Source organism: Felis catus, chromosome A1 (genome assembly GCF_018350175.1).
Source record: "Felis catus isolate Fca126 chromosome A1, F.catus_Fca126_mat1.0, whole genome shotgun sequence".
Taxonomy (NCBI): Eukaryota; Metazoa; Chordata; class Mammalia; order Carnivora; family Felidae; genus Felis; species Felis catus.
The window spans coordinates 21,674,450-21,693,579 of NC_058368.1; the positions used below are offsets into that span (position 1 = coordinate 21,674,450).

Below are 19,130 nucleotides of genomic sequence, written 5' to 3' on the forward strand. Positions count from 1 at the left end.
CCTCCCCCACCTCCCCCTCCCGCGCCGAGACTCGCCGCCGCCGCCGCAGCCGCAGGAGTAGCCGCCGCCGGAGCCGCGCGCAGCCATGGCCGAGAACCCGGGCTTGGAGAACCACCGCATCAAGAGCTTTAAGAACAAGGGCCGCGATGTGGAAGTGAGTGTGCTTCCGCGGTCTGGGCCCTCCCGGCTCACCCGGCTGGCCGCGCCGGCCCCTCGGCGGCGGGGAGGGGCGGGGGGCCGGCGCCGGGCTGGTTCTCGCCGGCTCGCGGTGGGTCGGAGTTGGCCGCCGCCTCTAGTCACCGCGGCCCCGGCTGAGCGGAGCGGGCGACGGGACCGCGGGCCGGGCTGCACCCGCCCTCTGGAGCTGCCGGCGCGGGGACCGGGAAATGCCGGGGTTTTCGGCCCCGTCACGCGGGCGCGGCCTGCTGTCGGCGAGGAAGGGATGTGGAGCTGAGGCGGGGTCCGCGGGCCGGCGCCTCGCGGGCCGGGGATGCTGCCACCCTGGTCCGTCGACCGCACCGCGGAGGGGGCGGCCGCGACTCGCGCCGGCTGCCCGTGCAGCCTCCCTCCCGGCACGGCCCCCTCGGTGCCTCCCGCGCTGCCGCACATGGAGCCGGCGCTGTGCCGGTCCCCGCGCATATCTTGTGCGAGCGGGGCCCAGGCGGGCGGTGGCGGCCCGCAGAGGGGGGTGGGGACCAGCCGGGTAACTGACTTGTTTGAGGGTGGTGGATGGGGGAGGGTAGGATGCGCCAGGACCATTTTCTCATATTCCAGTGCTGTCCTTTGGACCGGTCGTGCTGAGCTGTTCTAGCTCATACTCCTCTTACTGCTGGCATTTGGAGCAAGCTGGAGGTGGACAATAGTTTACCATCTATTGTGTTGAGGCTTTGGAAGAGACGTTGTTTCGACCTCCGCTCACAGGACCTGTTTTCTTAGCCTTTCTTGTAGTGGGATTGTGCATAGGATAATAATTTCTTTGACATGCTTTACAGAAATAAATCGGATACATAGGTTCATACGGCCTTGTATATCTCTCTTGCTTCAAGCTGGTAGAATTTCCAAGTGGTTGCAAAACTGTAAACATCGTGGTCACTTAGTTCGTTGCTACACAGCATGTTGCCATTGTCTCATTAAGGTGACATTAGCAGGTACTATTTGCAAACTCGGCTTACTGAGGCAGCGCTAGAGGTCTCTCTGCAGCTACTGAAAGCATTGTAGTATACTGCACAAACTTCCCGGGAACTCTGACCTCTGGATTTGTTAGGGAGAACGTGGTTTTAAGTCCACAGCTTCCTTTTCTAATACTAGGGGACATGATTCGCAGTTTTGTAATTCTTGATAAAGGGCCAAGGTGAGGAAGATGTGCGCATTTTATCCTGTCTTAGAGAACGTGGTGGGGAAACATTCAGCGTTCTGTTTTGTAGAGAAACACAAAACTCAGGCCATTTTTCAGAGCTACAAAATTAAAACTAACTGGAACAAACCTAAGGAAATTCTGTGGAGTTCCCGTTTGAATAAGACAAATAAAGGTCATCTATCTCTACCCTGGTCATGGTTAAATTTCTTCTGTGGGAAATACTTGTAAGCAAAAGTGAAACTTAGGAATAGCAACAAGAAATTTTGGAACTGCCTCCTTAATTGGTCCACTTGATGATAGGAGTTAATTTTGAACTTTTTCCATCTTTCTTGAAGCTTACCACTATTATAAAGCAAAACTTACTAGTTTGAAAAATGACCATGTTGTTTGTACAGAAGAACTAACAACATTGTTTCTTCTCTTGGATATTGGTGCAGGTTTTTGTTTTCTTTTTTGCCTATGTTATTATCTGGGAACTCAGTGCTACCTAGTAAGGACTCCTGCACATAATAGGTGCACAGTAAATATTTGCTGATCATCAGAATGTAATTAATGACTTCCAGATGCATGAAAAAGAGGCATGGTTGCTCAGCCTTCAGCCTGAAAATATTGGTCACAATATTACATTTCCCAGGATACGTTAGAGTAACTAAGGCATGACATAGCAGACATTCAAATGATAGGTCTATGCGGCAGACACTATACTGGCAGCTTCATGACACTTAATTCCTTATAACGACATATGAAGTAGTTATAGCATTATCCCCACTTTACAGGAGGAAAGTACTTTAGATGAGGAAATATGAGAGTGCTTACGTAGCGTGTACAAGGTCACAAAGTGGGTATGAGCATTCCTTCACTAATTGTTGGATGTCTGACAATGTTAGGTCTTGGGTATACAAAAGAGAATAAAATTCAGTCTGTACCTCAAGGAGTTTACAGTTCAGTGGGAATAATGGTAAAGTAAACTGATGATTACAATGCAGTACATCAATAAGTATATTTTGAGAAAATTCTAACTTGAGGCTGAGCAGTCAAGGGAGATGTTATGGTTGATTCATAGTGGATGAATTGGAGTAAACTAATCCTGAAAGATGAAGGAAAGTTGGCCTGGCAAAATGCAGGAAAAGGGAGGGCAAAACGAAGGGGCTTTGTAGGCTTGTGGGAGGAATAGTTGAACAGTAGTTGAAGAGTCCTGACAGAGTGCAGTAGAATTGCTGGGGATGTGACTGAAGGGTAAACTGATCAGGGATCAAACCTGGTAAGTGCCTTTGTTGTGGACTTAGGTACAGCCAACACTAGACGCTGGTTCTAATTTAGTTTTATCCATTAGAAACTGTGTCAAATCAGAAACTTACACTACAACTTAGCTTTGTGACTAAGTAGTTGTGATTATCAGGCTGTTTCAAAACAGTGAGATGCACTCTGATGTGATATTCCTACCTTTTCACATATAGGATAGATGAAAGATAAAGCTTTGTAAAGTGTACAACCAGCTGATACACAAATAAGATGCTAGGTACAAGTATAAAATACACATTTTCTAAGGGAGTAAGTTATACCTGTTCCACTAACAGGAAGTTGTGAGTGGGGAGAGGGCTGAGGAGGAGAGCAATTTCATAGTCATTCAGTCGGGAATGGCTTTACAGAAAAGAGGTTGGTGGATTTTATAGGAAGTATGTGCTGAACTTGAACAGGGAGCAAAAGAAATTAGTGAATAAAGACCCAGGTGAGAAAGAAGAGCAGTTAGATTAGGGAGTGAAGAGATGAGACTTCCAGATGGCCCATGGTGGTCTGAGACTATATTTGCGGCAAAGAGTTACTTGGACAGTTCCTGATAGAGAGATCTGAAGGAGTTTATTCCAGAATAAAGTGAGAAGGTACAACATGATTAGAGCAGTGGAATAAGATGACTGGCAGTAATATTTAGAATTAGTTCTGGAGGAATAATGCTCTTATCCTGAATGTCAAGAGGAATTTTCAAAAAAAAAATCAAGAGGCAGGGGCGCCTGGGTGGCTCAGTTGGTTAAGCGTCCGACTTCGGCTCAGGTTATGATCTCACGGTCCATGAGTTCAAGCCCCTCATCCAGCTCTGTGCTGACAGCTCAGAGTCTGGAGCCTGTTTCAGATTCTGTGTCTCCCTCTCTGTTTGACCCTCCCCTGTTCGTGCTCTGTCTCTCTCTGTCTCAAAAATAAATAAAGGTTAAAAAAATTAAAAAATAAATTAAAATCAAGATTGGGGATGGAATGAGGATTTGAACTTCCTCCTCCTGTTCCTTTCTCTTCCTCTTCTGTGGAAAGCTCATAGTGGAGAAAGGGGATGAAAGTTATCTTGAGGTCTACAGATACAGATAGGGGAGGAGTAGTTATTCCAGATAGCAGTTTGGAGCTTGGGTAGGGGGAATGGATTTCGTAGCTAAAACTAGGGAGTACATTGTGAAAAGGAAACTTAATTTATCTTCATTTGGTCTGGAATGGGTGTTGTTGTTGTTGTTTTTTTAAATTGTTAATGTTTACTTTTGAGAGAGAGAGACCGAGCACGAGCAGGGAAGGGGCAGAGAGTGAGGGAGACACAGAATCTGAAGCAGGTGAGCTGTCAGCACAGAGCCTGATGCGGGGCTGGGACTCACCAACCGTGAGATTATGACCTGAGCCAAAATCAGATGCCCAACCGACTGAGCCATCCAGGCGCCCCTGGAATGGGTATTTTAATACCAGACCTTTTTATAGAAGACATCGTTCTTAGGCTTTTTTTCCCTTTTAAAAAAAGTATTTAAAACTTTTCAAATATACTTACAGAAAAGTGCATGAAATGGAAACGTTCCATTTAATGAGTACTTATAAATCAAACACTCTGGTAAATGCCACTCAAGTCAACTTTGCTTTTTCTTGCTCCTGTATACCTCAAGAATGTAATATTTTTATCAGTAACAATAACTAATAACAATTATTTTAAAAATCTTAACACTTACTGTTTGCAGTTTACCTGTACCAAGTATTTTGTATGGATTAGTTTTCACAACGATCCAGTGAAGTATATACTATTATTATCCATATTTACTGCTGAGGAAACTTGAGACGTACGATTCGTAAGTAACCAGCCCTAAGTCATCAGGGGTGGCAGGACCTGGACTTACAGTGAAGCAGATGACATGAAAGCCAGGACTCTTGCTCACTGTACTGTCTTCCCACTGCAAGGAGCCTCAGACCTGAATTGTAGGAAATAACCTCTGAAAGTTAATTAATGAGGAAAATATTTAGGAAATCTTGGCTATATCCTAGAAATTCCTGATTTGGTATTTTAAAACCTTGCTAATAAAAATTTTTGATATCTTATCTATCATTTAATTTATTTCCTTTTTTTTTCTTTGTACTCTTGCAAAGTTTCCTTATTAGTGAGGAACTAGTTAGTCGGTTTCACCAAAAAATAACCCATATCCTTGGACTTAACACTTAAAACTTATGTTTAAGTTTCTAATACTGAGGATAATATATATTTTCTCATCCGCAAATTTGACCAGCATTACCAAACTCACTTCTGTCTCTCTGGAGCCTCTGTTGGTAAGTGCTACTACCGAATTGCTCAAGCTTAAAATCTCCTGGACTCCCTTCTCTTCCCTTTTCCTATTAGTCAGTTATCTGAAGAGCCCTCCTATTTTTGCCTTTGATGCCAACCTTACTACAGCTGCCCTAGTTTGGGCCACTGTTATTCTCACCTGTGTAAGTATGATCGTGCACCTGGTTTCCCTGTCACCAATATCTTCCCTTCCCATTGTATCTTGTGAGTTGGTCTTTCTTAAATCCTTTTGTGTTACTTTCTTGGTAAGATCTTGGTTACTTTCTTGCCATTGCCTTCAGGATAAAATTAAAAGTCCTTAAGATGCCACACATAGCTCCTTAGGTCTCTTTTGTGCCAGCTGTGGTCACATGTTTGAGATGGTGGAGTGACCAGTGTGATTTCTTCTCCGTGCCTTCGCACAGGTTATTCTCTTCTGTACATACCTTCTTTTGCTGTTTACTGGGGCTCACTCTGGCAGACTCTTTCCTCACTCAGACTCCTTTCTGTATATCTCTGGAACACCAAGAATGTAATTCTGCCGCACATGTCATCCTACTTCAAAAAAAACCTTTCAGAAGTTCTCCATAGGGCCTTTCCTGACTCACCAATAACATGGTAAGTACTATCAGTCCCTAGGGTTTTTCTTCTCTCTAATGCTTTCCTAAGTGAATTTTCCTTTACCTCTTTGGGTTAAATTGCTGTGGCTACAACAAGTTCTCTGCATGTGGGCTCTGTAAGCCCACTGAAGGTAAAGACCTTGGGCTGTGAGTTGTCACGTAGTGACCAGTATATAAAATTTAAGGAATATTCTGAGAAGAGAGACTAGATAGCATATCTGAAAAACGTCTATATTTGGGAGTGAAACTAACAATATTATCCTAAGATGCCAATATTCCTTCTGGTGTTGACACCATGGCATTGATACTGTTGCCTAGCCCTCCTTTGCCAGCCTCTTCTGTTATAATGTATTTCTGCAACATGAACTAATTCATACTTGAATGCTAAAGAAGAATGATGTTAGTTAATGCAGAATTCATGTTGGTTCATATTTGATTTCGGAGTTGATTTTTCACCAGCATGTTAACTGTTTCACGCTCCCAAGTAACAGCAATCGAACATAAACACGTGAAGTACAGACACAGTTGAACACAGCAAGTCGGAGAGTATGCACATTGCCCCTTCCCCCATATTCTGCCTCTAGACTCCATAGGTTAACTATGTTCTGTCTTAAGGTGCCTATTGCCCTACCCTTCTCGATGTAGTTCCCTCTTTTTTTTTTTAATTTTACAGAACATGAAGTTTTTCAGGAATCGACATATCATAGAGCAGATAGGTTATACTTCTCTTTTCTTGAATTCACTAACGGGGTGTACAGTCTCCCCTTGTCCTTCTGCCTGAATGATTTCTCCTTTTTGGCTGATTTTGCCAACTCTTCTTCCTACCTATTGACTGTAGGCACGTCTTGGGATTTTGTCTGTGACTCTCTTCTCTATTGACTGCTTTTCTTGCCCACATCAAGCATCTCCCTTAGTTTTAACTATCACTTCAGTGTGGGGGACTTAAATCTGTCTTAGGCATCTGCTGGAAATTAATCACATGAGCATCACATCAGCTTCTTAAGCTCAAAGTGTTTAAAGCTATGTTCTGCCTTTTTTTTCTTTTCTCTGTTTATGGCATCATCACCCTCACTGTGACCTGAACTTGAAACTTGAGAGGCTTCTTGGACTCCTTCCTCATCTTCCACATTCAGTCAGATGCCAGTCATGTAGCTCGAATCTCTGTGCTGTTTCTGGGTTTTGGCCCTGCCTCTGTATTCACTGCCTCCAGCCGACTTTAAGCCTTAATACTTATCCTCTGGCGATTTAAGAATTGCCCCCAAAGTGATTGATGTTCTTTCTCCAGTTCATGAGATCTTTCAGTGAGTCTCATACCTGATTATTTTTTCCAGGTTCAGCTTTTCCTTCCTCTCTCCTTCCCTGCCCCTTCAAGCTCTAGCAACACTGAGCGTCTTATATGCTTATACATAATCTGGAATCCCGCCCTCCCCTGCTTGCCAATGCTATTTCTATTCTCAGGGCTATCCTGCTGACTGGAATATCCTTCCCTGCCTCCTGTTGCCTGACTAATTCCTACCCCTCTTTAAATGCTCAACTCTGGGTTTAGCTCTTATCAGAAATCTACTGAATCTCCCCCATCTTCCCAGGTTGAGTTAGGTACCATTCTTCACTCCTGAATATATCTTTCTCATATGCAGTTATGGTTAATATATTTCAATTATGTTTTATCTCTTTCTCCAACTAGATCGTGAGCTTTCTGAGCACATAGACTGTATATTTCCTTTGCCTACGTCTTAGTGCAGTGGCTGGAACAAAGTAAGCACTAAAACATTTCTTGAATGAATGTATCCCTACTAGGTACTACGAACACAATAATTTTCTTAAAATACATTTTTGAACTGAAACTTTTATTTTTTATTTTTTATTATTATTTTTTTAATGTTTATTTTTGAGAGAGACAAAGCGTGAGCAGGCAAGGGGCAGAGAGAGAGAGACACAGAATCCAAAACAGGCTCCAGGCTCTGAGCTGTCGGCACAGAGCCCTACGTGAGGCTTGAACTCATCAACCACGGGATCATGACCTGAGTCGAAGTCAGATGCTCAACTGCCTGAGCCACCCAGGCGCCCCTGAACTGAAACTTTTAATCTTTTGTGCCTTTTCCTGTTGCTTTCTAAATCAAGTTCAAACTTTTTATTATGATAGGTAAAGTGTTGGGAGATTGAGAGACCTGCATAGTTAAATAATTTTTAAATTTTTCGTACTTTAAGTATAGAAATGTTCTTTTTTTAATAATTAAAAAAAAATTTTTTTTAACGTTTGTTCATTTTTGAGAGACAGTGCGAGTGGGGGAGGGGAAGAGAGAGAGAGGGAGACACAGAATCTGAAGCACGCTCCAGGCTCTGAACTGTCAGCACAGAGCCCGATGTGGGGCTCGAACCCACAAACCTTGAGATCATGACCTGAGCCAAAGTTGGACGCTTAACCAACTGAGCCACCCAGATGCCCCAGAAATGTTCTAATAATTAGGAAAGTGGAGAGAATAGTATAATTAATCCCATATGCACATCACTTAGATTTAATAAGTCACAGTTTGCTGTCTTTGTTTCATCTTTTTCCTCTATATGTATAATAGACACCATGACATTTTACTCCTAAAGACTTAAGGCTACTTCTCTAAAAAATAATGTATTCTTACATAAACACTGTATCACTCTGACATATTAACATCTAATCTAGTCCACATTTAAATTTCCCTAGTTGTCCCTGATTTTTTTTTTTTTTTTAAACATTTGGTCATTTGGTCAGGATTAAACAAGATCAGATCATATTTGGTTATGTTTCTTAAATCTCCTTCAATCTACAATAGGCTTCTCCCACCATTTTTTTTATAGTAAATAAACATAACATAAAATTTATTATTTTAACTACTTTAAGTGTATAGTTCTGTGACATTAAGTACATTCACATTGTTGTGTAATAATCATCACTGCCCTATATCCAGAACTTTTCATCTTTTGTAACTGAAACTCTGTACCTATTAAATAATAATTTTGCATTCCCTCTTTCTCCAGCCCTTGGCAACCTTCCTTCTATTGTCTTTCTTTATGAATTTGACTACTCTAGGAAGCTCGTATAAGTAGAATCATACAATATTTGTCTGGCTTATTTGACTGGCTTATTTCTCTCAGCATAATGTCTTCGAAGCACATCTGTGTTGTAGCATGTGTCACAATTTTGTTTCTTTTTATGGCTGAATAATATTCCGTTGTATGCAGGTACCATATTTTGTCCATTCACCCATTGATGAATGGTGGCTTCTACTTTTTGGCTGTTGTCCCCCACCATTTTATAAATGCTGTTAATTTGTTGAAGCAATCAGGTCAGTTTTCTTGTATTAAGTTGAACCACATGAAATTTTCATTTGGGAGGTTCAAAGTATGAGCCAAGTATCAGCAATTACATATGGTTCAGCCTTATAAAATGTCCTAATTACTGGATTTGTCTGTTTCTTTGTGGTGTTGCTTAACTTGTTCCTCCTATTTCTTGCCACCGTCTGGATTTTCTGTAAACTGGAGGTTAGTTTTAGAAGCATGATTATCTTCAGTTTAAGCATTTTTGATTAAAAAAAAAATACTTCCATTGGTGATGCTGTGTACTTCAGAATATATCCCAGTAGTGATGGTAAGATTGATCAGAAGGTTCAGATGATAAAGAATAGATAAAGATAGTTCAGATAAAAAATAGTTTAATGTTACAATGTCAAAGTCACTGCATTTGGTGAAATGAATTTTATTTGGGTGAAGTGTGATATAGACTGGGTAATATTTGAAGTGAAAAAGAATAAACTGACTTCTTGGTATCCAGCAAGGAGTTAGAGGATGTATTTGGAAAATCTAACTTCAAAGTCAGTGGCATTTTCTCTTTCCATGACTGACACTGTTCCTAACTTGACTTTGATATCTCAGCGTAAGGTTTCGCTGTGTTCTCATTTCCAAGCCTCTGTTCCTTTACTTTGAAGATAAAGCAATAGTAAAAATCTAGGGAAGATATAGCTGTACTTTGTGGCAGTTTTGCTATTAAGAAAAATTTGTCACAGCCTGGGATATCACCACTAAGAGTTAAAGTATGGTTGGGGCACCTGGGTGGCTCAGTCATTTGAGCATCCGACTTCAGCTCAGGTTATGATCTCATGGTCTGTGAGTTCGAGCCCCGTGTCAGGCTCTGTGCTGACAGCTGGGATCCTGGAGCCTGCTTCAGATTCTGTGCCTCCCTCTCTCTCTCTCTGCCCCTCTCCCCCAACTTATGCTCGGTCTCTGTCTCTGAAAAATGAATAAACCTTAAAAAAAAAAAAGAGTTAAAGTATGGTAAAATAAATCATGACTATATTTACTTGGAATTAATCTTTCTAAATGGTTGGGTTTTCTGGGCTTTAAGTTTATTTGTTTACATACCAAACTTTCTTTTATTTGAAATGTCAGTGTTTGGGGTGCTTGTCTGACTCAGTGGGTGGAGCACGTGACTCTTGATCTCAGGGTTGTGAGTTCGAGTGCCACTTTGGGCATGGAGCCCCCCAAAAAGTCATTGTTTCTGAAAATGCCTATACATTTTTCTGCCTTCTTAAATAGAATATAATTTAGTTATTTTCTTGTTTCTTGAGAATCACATTTATGCATATGGGTATCCATTTTTGCTGTTATGTAAGTAATGCTTCAGGTTCTTAGATTTGTCAGAATTTTATCCTTAATTTTTGTGCTTATGGAATTTTTGCTCTTCATAATTCTTTTGCCTATCCTACCCTTGCAGAATTTGTCAGCTTTCTCTTTGATATTGTCAGCTTGTTTACCTGTAGTAGCTCCACTCTTCCTTTTTAATTTAATGTTTCATATATCCTAGTGACTTGGATAATAGATGTATTAAACACTTACGAAACATTTGCTATGGGCCAGACAGGCAGTGTTAATACCCCAAATAGTAAATAGAAATAACTTTGTCCTTGCTAGTTTAGTGTGAGAGACTGATACCTAAGTATATACAGTGGACTCTTAAGCAACATGGGGGTTAGGGGTGCCCACATATAACTTTTGATTCCCCAAACACTTAACTACACATACTGTACTGTTAACTGGAAGCCTGACCAATAACATAAACAGTCAACTAACATGCATTTTGTATATGTATTATATAGTGTGTTCTTACGATAAAGTAAGCTAGAGAAAAGATAATGTTATTGATAAAATCACAAAAAATAGAAAATACATTTACAGTACTGTACTGTAAAAAATTCGTGTATGAGTAGATCTGCATAGTTCAAACCCATGTTATTCAAGGGTCAGCTGTACTTAGTATAGAGCTCATTCTATGAAATAGGTACATAATTTGCAAAGTACTATGAAAGCATGAAGAAAGCGAGTGACTATACCTGGGAAAATTGAATTAAGTTACACAGAAGATCATACTTGAGCTGGGTCTTGAAGAATGAATAGGAGTTTGCCAAGACAAAAAGAAAAGTAACATGAATAACAGTGACTGTGTCATAGAGTATTAAAGGTGTGGTGTGTTCAAGCAGTAGTTGATGTGGTAACCTTACATACATTCCCTTCTTTTGGAAACGTCATTCTGATTGACCTTTCTTTGGAAGCTGCTCTTCTGCCATTGGATGTCTTTTGGTGAGATTTTTGATCTAAGTGCTTCTGCCTCCTTTGGTTAATTAAAGTGCCTTAATCTTTCTGGTTAATAAAAAGAAGGCCATTCAAATGCTGTCCCTGGCATTTAAATCTTAAATGAGCTGACACTGGGACCTAAGTGATTCATTTTGGCAGAAGTACTGTGAAGAAATCTTTCATTAATTCCTGCCACCTAGATCTGTGGCGTTGCTTTCATCCTGAGTTTTTCATCAGATTCCACAGCTTTTCCTTTGGTTCCGTGAATTGTTCTTTATTCTTCCAGTAAATTCACCTGCACCCCTCCCCTCCCTTTGTTTCTCAGACTAACTCAAGTCTGTTTTTATGGTTTGCAACATAACTAATTTAAGATGATCAACTATCCTGGTTTGCCCAGAACTGAGGGAGTTCTCAGGACACAGGACTTTGAGTATTCAAACCAGTAAAATCCTAGGCAGACCTTCATAAGTTGGCCGCTTTACTCTAATTGAAACAGTTGGGACTAAAGATAATGAGTTTGGGGAACCAAATGGTGTTCAGATGGAAATATCCAGTATGCAGCTGAAAATAATGTGTGCAGAACTAGCTTGCTTCAGTTATTTCTCTCAACAGTTATCTGAATTCTGAACTAAGTATGAGAGATAAGACAATGAAAGTAATGATAACCAATAATTGTTGAGCACTTACTATGGGCAAGGCACTGTGCTTCTAAGAATAATATTAAGTAATTCTCACAATTGCTGTTATTCAGGTGAAGAAAATGAGTTAAGTAATTTGCTTAAGAACATGCAACTAGGAGGAGGCAGAACTGGAATTCAGTCCTAGATTTCCTACTTTAAAACTCTCTTCCCTTAATAACCATTTTCTACTCTGCCTCAGGGTCCCTGCTCAGGGAGTGTGTAGATTACTAGGGATGTGATTTAAAGCAAATAAATACTACAGTGGAAATATGTTGAGAGAACAGTGGACACATAGGGAAAGAATCCGTATGGGTGAGCATCAGAAGGCTTCATGGAGATTGTGCTTAGGCTGAAACTGGAAAAATGTATAGATATTTCTTTGGTATTATATCTTAGGTGGACTTAGGGGTAAGAGACAGCATGACTTGTTCTGGGAAATAATGTAAATCAGCATTTCTTATAGGTGGAGTGATTGGAAAGTTGGATAGGATAGGCAGGGGCCAGATTGTGAAAGACCTCTCCTATGAGGAAAGTTTTAAGCAGGAAGGTGGGTTTTGTGCATTTAAAACTGTTGCTTTGGTTGCACCATGGGAGATAGATTGATGAGGGTGAGAAGGGAGCTTCAAAGGAACAGTTAGAAAACTCAGGGGACTCAGAGATGGATGGTCTAACAGCACTGGCATTGGGGTCCAATGGCAGGAAAAGTTACCAGGACTGCTTATTTGGCATATGTTACCTTCTAGAACAGAGGTTAGCAAACTTTTTTCTTTTTTGTAAAGGGTCATAATATTCTCAAAAGGTTAAATATTTCATGCTTTGAGGCCCATACTATTTATGTCACAACTGTTCATCTCTGCTGTGAGCGTGAAAGCAGCCATCAACACTAGGCAAACAGATGGGTGCCACTGTTCCAATGAAGCTTTATTTATAAAATCAGGTGGCAGGCTGGATTTGGCTCACAGGGTGTAGTTTGCCTAACCTTATCCTAGGATGATATGGCCAGTAGTGAAGATTTGGAAAATAGTTCAAGCAATGATTAGAATGATTAAGATGATAATATAGATGAGAGTTCCTAGGTATAAGAACAAAAAAGGGGGTCACCTAGGTGACTCAGTCGGTGGAGCTTCTGATTCTTGATTTTGGCTCAGAGTCATAGGATGAAGCCTCTCCATGCTCAGGGGTGGTGCCTGCTTGGATTTCTCTCTCTCTCTCCCTCCCTCCCTCCCCCCCCCCCCCCCCCCCCCCCCCGTCTCCCTTGCTGTCTCTTTCTCTCTCTCTCTTTCTAAATTTAAAAAAGAAGAAGAAAAAAGGACTAGGGGAAGGAAGAACCCAAGGAAGTACATCATTTTAGGGCACTAGTGAAAATGCCACTGAAGAATGAGTCTGTAAGAAGCTTACAACAAAGTAGTGTATTAAAACTTAGGGGAGGGGGGAAAGTTTCCTGAAGGAGGGGCAGTAGTTGCAATATCAGTGCTGCAGAGAAGAGATGTATAAGGACCTGAAGTAAGCCCTTCATTATATTTGGCAATTGGGGGCCAGGCAGAAGTGGAAAACCCAGAGTGGAGGAGGCTGGCAGCTAGATTATGATGGAGTGAGAAGTGAATTGCAGTTCAGGTAGTAGAACTGGTCAGTAGAAACTCAATTTAAAAATTTGGCAGCCATGGGAAGGAGGGGCCACAGGTTAGCAGGAGGAGGAAGTAGGGTTAAAAGAAGGCATTTTGTTGTTTTTTTTTTATTTGTTTAGAAGAATGGAATTGGCTGTTGTTTGTAGGCTAAATGGAAGGAGCCAGAGCAAAAGAGTTAAGGAGCTGGCTAGAAAAGGAATAAATGATTGAGCCAAGAGTAAGTGGAGAGCTGTTAGGAAGGTGAAGTAAGAGATAGAAGTTGTGGTTAGATTTTGAAGGGCATCGGGTGGAAAGGACTTTGGAGAAGCGACGGGAGTGAGGATGGGCTGAAGTAGTGTAGGGAAACTGGAACAGATTATGGTTAATGGCCCCTATTTTATTTGGCGTCATTAGTTGTAGAGAATAAAGGGGTCTAAGAGAGTACATGAAGAAAAGGTGTTTCTGGAAATGCAGAATATTTGGGGAACATAATGCCTAGGAACACTGGCCCAGCTGAGGTAAGACTATAATGTTATTTTGGTCACAGTTGTAGACAATTTTCAGTTGATTATATCAAATTTAGCTGTAAATGCATTTTAGATTATAGTTAGAATTGGTAAACAAAATTCAGAGTGTAGAGGTCATACTCAATTGAATCATAAAAAAAAATTGAACTAGCAGAAATGTCAGGATTTAATGAGTTCAGACTCTTTTTTCCACAGATGTGGAAACTGAGGACATAGAAAAATAATGAATGTTGGCCACTCACCACTTACCAGTTGGTAACCAGTTTTTTGTTTTTTTTTTATTCCAGTACTTGTGTTATTTAACACAGCACATTTAAGATGCCAAACCCTATATTTTAGAAAACTTACAAACATACACAAAAGCACAGAGAATGATATATTGAACTACCATGTACCATTTAAAACCAGTTATAATTTATGGCTAGTCTTGTTCATTTATATCTCTACCCATTTCCATCTTTCCCTGGATTTTTTTGAAGCAAATTCCAGACATCATCTTTTATCTGTGAGTGTTTTAACATATGTGCTAAAAGTTAAGTCGATTCTGATACCGATTCTAACTTGTGTTTGTTTCCCCCACACCAAGCAGTTCTCCCACACGAGCTGGGTGTCCTACAATTCAATTCAATTCTGATGTTACATACCTGGAGGTAGCATCAGATTCCATAGGTTAAGGGCTTACTTCTACAAGACCTCTTGCCTCCCACCCTGCTTCTGATCTCCCAGCTATAGATTGGTGGTTCCTACAACCTCTTCCTCCTGTTTAATTTGCTGGAGTGACTCACAAGACCCAGAGAAATGTTTTACTTACAAGATTACCAGTTTATTATAAAAGGATATTTCAGGATCAGCCAGATGGAAGAGATGCTCTCTCTTGGAGAGTACCACTCTACCTGTTACCTCCATGTTTTCACCAACCGGGAAGTTCTCTGCACTGGTCATTTTGGGTTTTTATGAGGCATGCTTGATTAAAGCATTGGCCATTGGTTACTGATGTCAATCTCCAGCCCTTCTCGTCTCTTTGAAGGTTGGGGTGGGGATGGTACCAAAAGTTTCAGCCCTTTAATCACATAGTTGTTTCACCTGGCAACCAATTCCCGTCCTTAGGTGACCTAGGGGGGCTTTACAAAAGTCACTTCAGTAACATAATAAAAGACACCTTTATATTTGTCAACGCTTAGTAAACTCTAAGGGTTTTTGGAGCTGTGTGCCAGGAACACCTAGATGAAGAGTAACTATATATTTCTTATTATAAGTCACAATGTCATAGTAAAACGTGTAGTATTATACTACTTAAAACCCCCCAAATGATACTTGTTGTACCATTACCCATTAAAAATATACTTTTTAAAATCTTTATTAGCCTATTTTAATTTAATTCAGTGTATCCAGACTTTTATCAATTCAACATCTAATACATATAAAATGATTATTAATGAAATATTTCACATTCTTTTTTTTATACTAAGTCTTCTAAATCCATGATTATACTTATCACACATCTCAGTTTGTTTTTGTTTTTGTTTTTAATTTACATCTAAGTTAGTTAGCATATATAGTGCAATAATGATTTCAGGAGTAGATTCCAATGATTCATCCCCTATGTATAACACCCAGTGCTCATCCCAGCAGGTGCCTTCCTTAATGTCCCTTACTCATTTAGCCCATCCCCCCATCCATAACCCTTCCAGCAACCCTTAGTTTCTTCTCTGTATTTGAGTCTCTTATGTTTTGTCCTCCTCCCTGTTTTTATATTATTTTTGTTTCCCTTCCCTTATATTCATCTTTTGTCTTTTAAATTCTACATGAGTGAAGGCATGTGATAGTTGTCTTTCTCTGACTAATTTTACTTAGCATAATACCCTCTAGTTCCATCCATGTAGTTGCAAATGGCAACATTTCATTCTTTTTGATTGCGGGAGTAAAACACTCCTTTGTATACATACACACACACACACACACACACACACACACACACACACACACATATACCATATCTTCTTTCTTCATTTGTCTGTCATTGGACATTTGGACTCTTTCCATATTTTGGCTATTGTCGATAGTGCTGCTGTAAATATTGGGGTGCATGTGCCCTTTCGAAACAGCTCACCTGATCCCTTGGATAAATACCTAGTAGTGCAATTGCTGTGTTATAGGGTAGCTCTATTTTTAATTTCTTGAGGAACCTCATTACTGTTTTCCAGAGTAGCTGCACCAGTTTGCATTCCCATCAGAAGTGCAAAAGAGATCCCCTTTCTCGGCATTCTCGCCAACATCTTTTGTTGCTTGAGTTGTTAATTTTAGCCATTCTGACAGGTATGAGGTGATATCTCATTGTGGTTTTGATTTGTATTTCCCTGATGATGAGTGATGTTCAGCATTTTTTCATGTGTCTGTTAGCCATCTGGATGTCTTCTTTGGAAAAGTGCCTATTCATGTCTTTTGCCTATTTCATCACTGGATAATTTGTTTTTTGGGTGTTGAGTTTGTTAAGTTCTTTATAGATTTTGAATACTAACCCTTTATCTGGTATGTCATTTGCATATATCTTCTCCCATTCCATTGGTTGCCTTTTAGTTTTGCTGATTGTTTCCTTCACTGTGCAGAATCTTTTTATCTTGATGTGGTCCCAGTAGTTCATTTTTGCTTTTGTTTTTCTTGCCTCTGAAGACGTGTTGAGTAAGAAGTGGCTGCGGCTGAGGTAAAAGTTGGTTTTGCCTGCTTTCTCCTCGAGGATTTTGATGGCTTCCTGTCTTACATTTAGGTCTTTCATCCATTTTGAGTTTATTTTGGGGTATGGTGTAAGAAAGTGGTCCAGGTTCATTTTTCTGCATGTTGCTGTCCAGTTTTCCCAGCACCACTTACTGAAGAGACTGTCTTTATTCCATTGGATATTCTTTCCTGCTTTGTCAAAGATTAGTTGGCCATATGTTTTGTGGGTCCATTTCTGGGTTCTCTATTCCATTCCATTGATCTAAATGTCTGTTTTTGTGCCAGTACCATATTGTCTTGATGATTATAGCTTTGTAATATATCTTGAAATCAGGCATTGTGATGGCTCCAGCTTTGGTTTTCTTTTTCAGGATTACTTTGGCTATTCAGGGTCTTTTCTGGTTCCATACAAATTTTAAGACTGTTTGTTCTAGCTCTGTGAAGGATGCTGGTGTTATTTTGATAGAGATTGCATTGAATATGTAGATTGCTTTGGGTAGTATTGAAATTTTAACAATATTTGTTCTTCCAGCCCATGAGCATGGAATATTTTTCCATTTTTTGTGTGTCTTCAATTTCTTCCACAAGCTTTCTATAGTTTTCAGTGTATAGATTTTTCACCTCTTTAGTTAGGTTTATTCCTAGGTATTTTATGGTTTTTGGTGCAATTATAAATGGGATCAATTCCTTGATTTCTCTTTCTTTTTAAAACAATTTTTTTTTTTTACGTTTATTTATTTTTGAGACAGAGAGAGACAGAGCATGAATCGGGGAGGGGCAGAGAGAGAGGGAGACACAGAATCGGAAGCAGGCTCCAGGCTCCGAGCCATCAGCCCAGAGCCCGACGCGGGGCTCGAACTCACGGACCGCGAGATCGTGACCTGAGCTGAAGTCGGACGCTCAACCGACTGAGCCACCCAGGCGCCCCCCTTGATTTCTCTTTCTGTTGCCTCATTGTTGGTGTATTGAAATGCAACCGATTTCTGTGCATTGATTTTATATCCTGCGACTTTGCTGAATTCATGGATCAGCTCTAGAGGTTTTTTGGTCACATCTTTTGGGTTTTCAGTAAAGAGTATGATGTCATCTGTGAAGAGTGAAAGTTTGACTTCTTCCTTGCCAATTTGGATGCCTTTTATTCCTTTGTGTTGTCTGATTGCTGAGGCTAAAAATGTACTTTTGATATGAAATTTCAAAGTAAAAATACCTGCTATTCCACACATTTACAGACCCCAAAGAACCTTCTTGAGCAGTTGTTTGGGGTTGGGTATGACATAGTAAATTAATAAATAATATTTTAAATAATTTTGCCTTCTCTACTCTCCAGCTAAAAAGAAATAAGAGAATAATCTTACCTTACTCAGAATAGGTTGGTGATAATGTGTAGTTAAGTTTTATAAAAATAGTGTAGAAATTGTTACACTTTATGGAAATAAAGGTGACTCCATATTTGCAATATTTTGATAGTAATTTTTCTTTTCACTTTTTATTTTATTATTATTATTTCTAATGTTTAGTTTTGAAAGAGAGAGAGAGAGAGAGCATGAGCTGGGGTGGGGCAGAGAGAAAGGGCGACACAGAATCTGAAGCAGGCTCCAGGCTCCGAGCTGTCAGCACAGAGCCGAATGTGGGGCTCTAGCTCATGAGCCGTGAGATCATGACCAGAGCCAAAGTCAGATCCCAACCTACTGAGCCACCCAGGCGCCCCTCTTTTACTCTTTGAAACAGTTTTATGTATTCCAGTTTTTTATACTTTGACTGTTAAGAAAACTTACACAACAGAAAATTTTATTATCAAATGTAGAAGCATTAGAATTATAGAGGGATCAAATGGGACAGCAATGAATTTGTGCGATGGACCTTCCTATGTTGAAACACTATATTCTTTCTTTGCATTCCCTATGTCAGAATAGCAAAGCCGGTAAAGATCCAGCTGATCTGGATGTCTTCATGATGTATACAGAAGGTGTTAAGGTAGACACTGTTGTCATTTTTCTGTATTTAAGGTAACAGTAGAGAGACCAGTAGAAAGCTGAACAGAGTATGGAGGAAGGAGCTGGACAGGCATTTAAATAATTAGAGGTTGGATAGTATCTGCATCTTCCTCTCAGAATTCAAATGTGCAAGTGAAAAGGAGTTAGGTAGCCTGAGAAGGATGATCACGTTAGCTAGGTATTGGGTTATAGATGGCAGAGATGCAAACATGTGATAGAGAAACAACCTACAAACTAAGTGTTATACAGTGTTAATCTCAACAGAGAGCCACAGACTACACAGTTAGTACCTTTTTTGTAAATTTGAACCTAATTTTGCTAACTTGAATTTAGTTCCATGACTGTCATACAAATGTATCTTGGTTTAAAAAAACCTTTTTTTAGTATTCATTTGTTTTTGAGAGAGAGACAGCATGAGCAGGGGAGGGGCAGAGAGAGAGGAGGACACAGAATCCGTAGCAGGCTCCAGGCACTGACCT

General features: G+C 40.3%; 1 protein-coding gene across 1 annotated transcript in view; it reads left to right on the forward strand.

Moving 5' to 3' along the window:
* KPNA3 (karyopherin subunit alpha 3) overlaps positions 1 to 19,130 on the forward strand; it is a 100,770-nt gene continuing 81,640 nt past the window's right edge. The window contains exon 1 of the mRNA XM_023251315.2: positions 1 to 154. Within this exon, the coding sequence (XP_023107083.1) occupies positions 86 to 154 (69 nt within the window). The 5' untranslated portion in view covers positions 1 to 85. The remainder of the gene's footprint in view (positions 155 to 19,130) is intronic.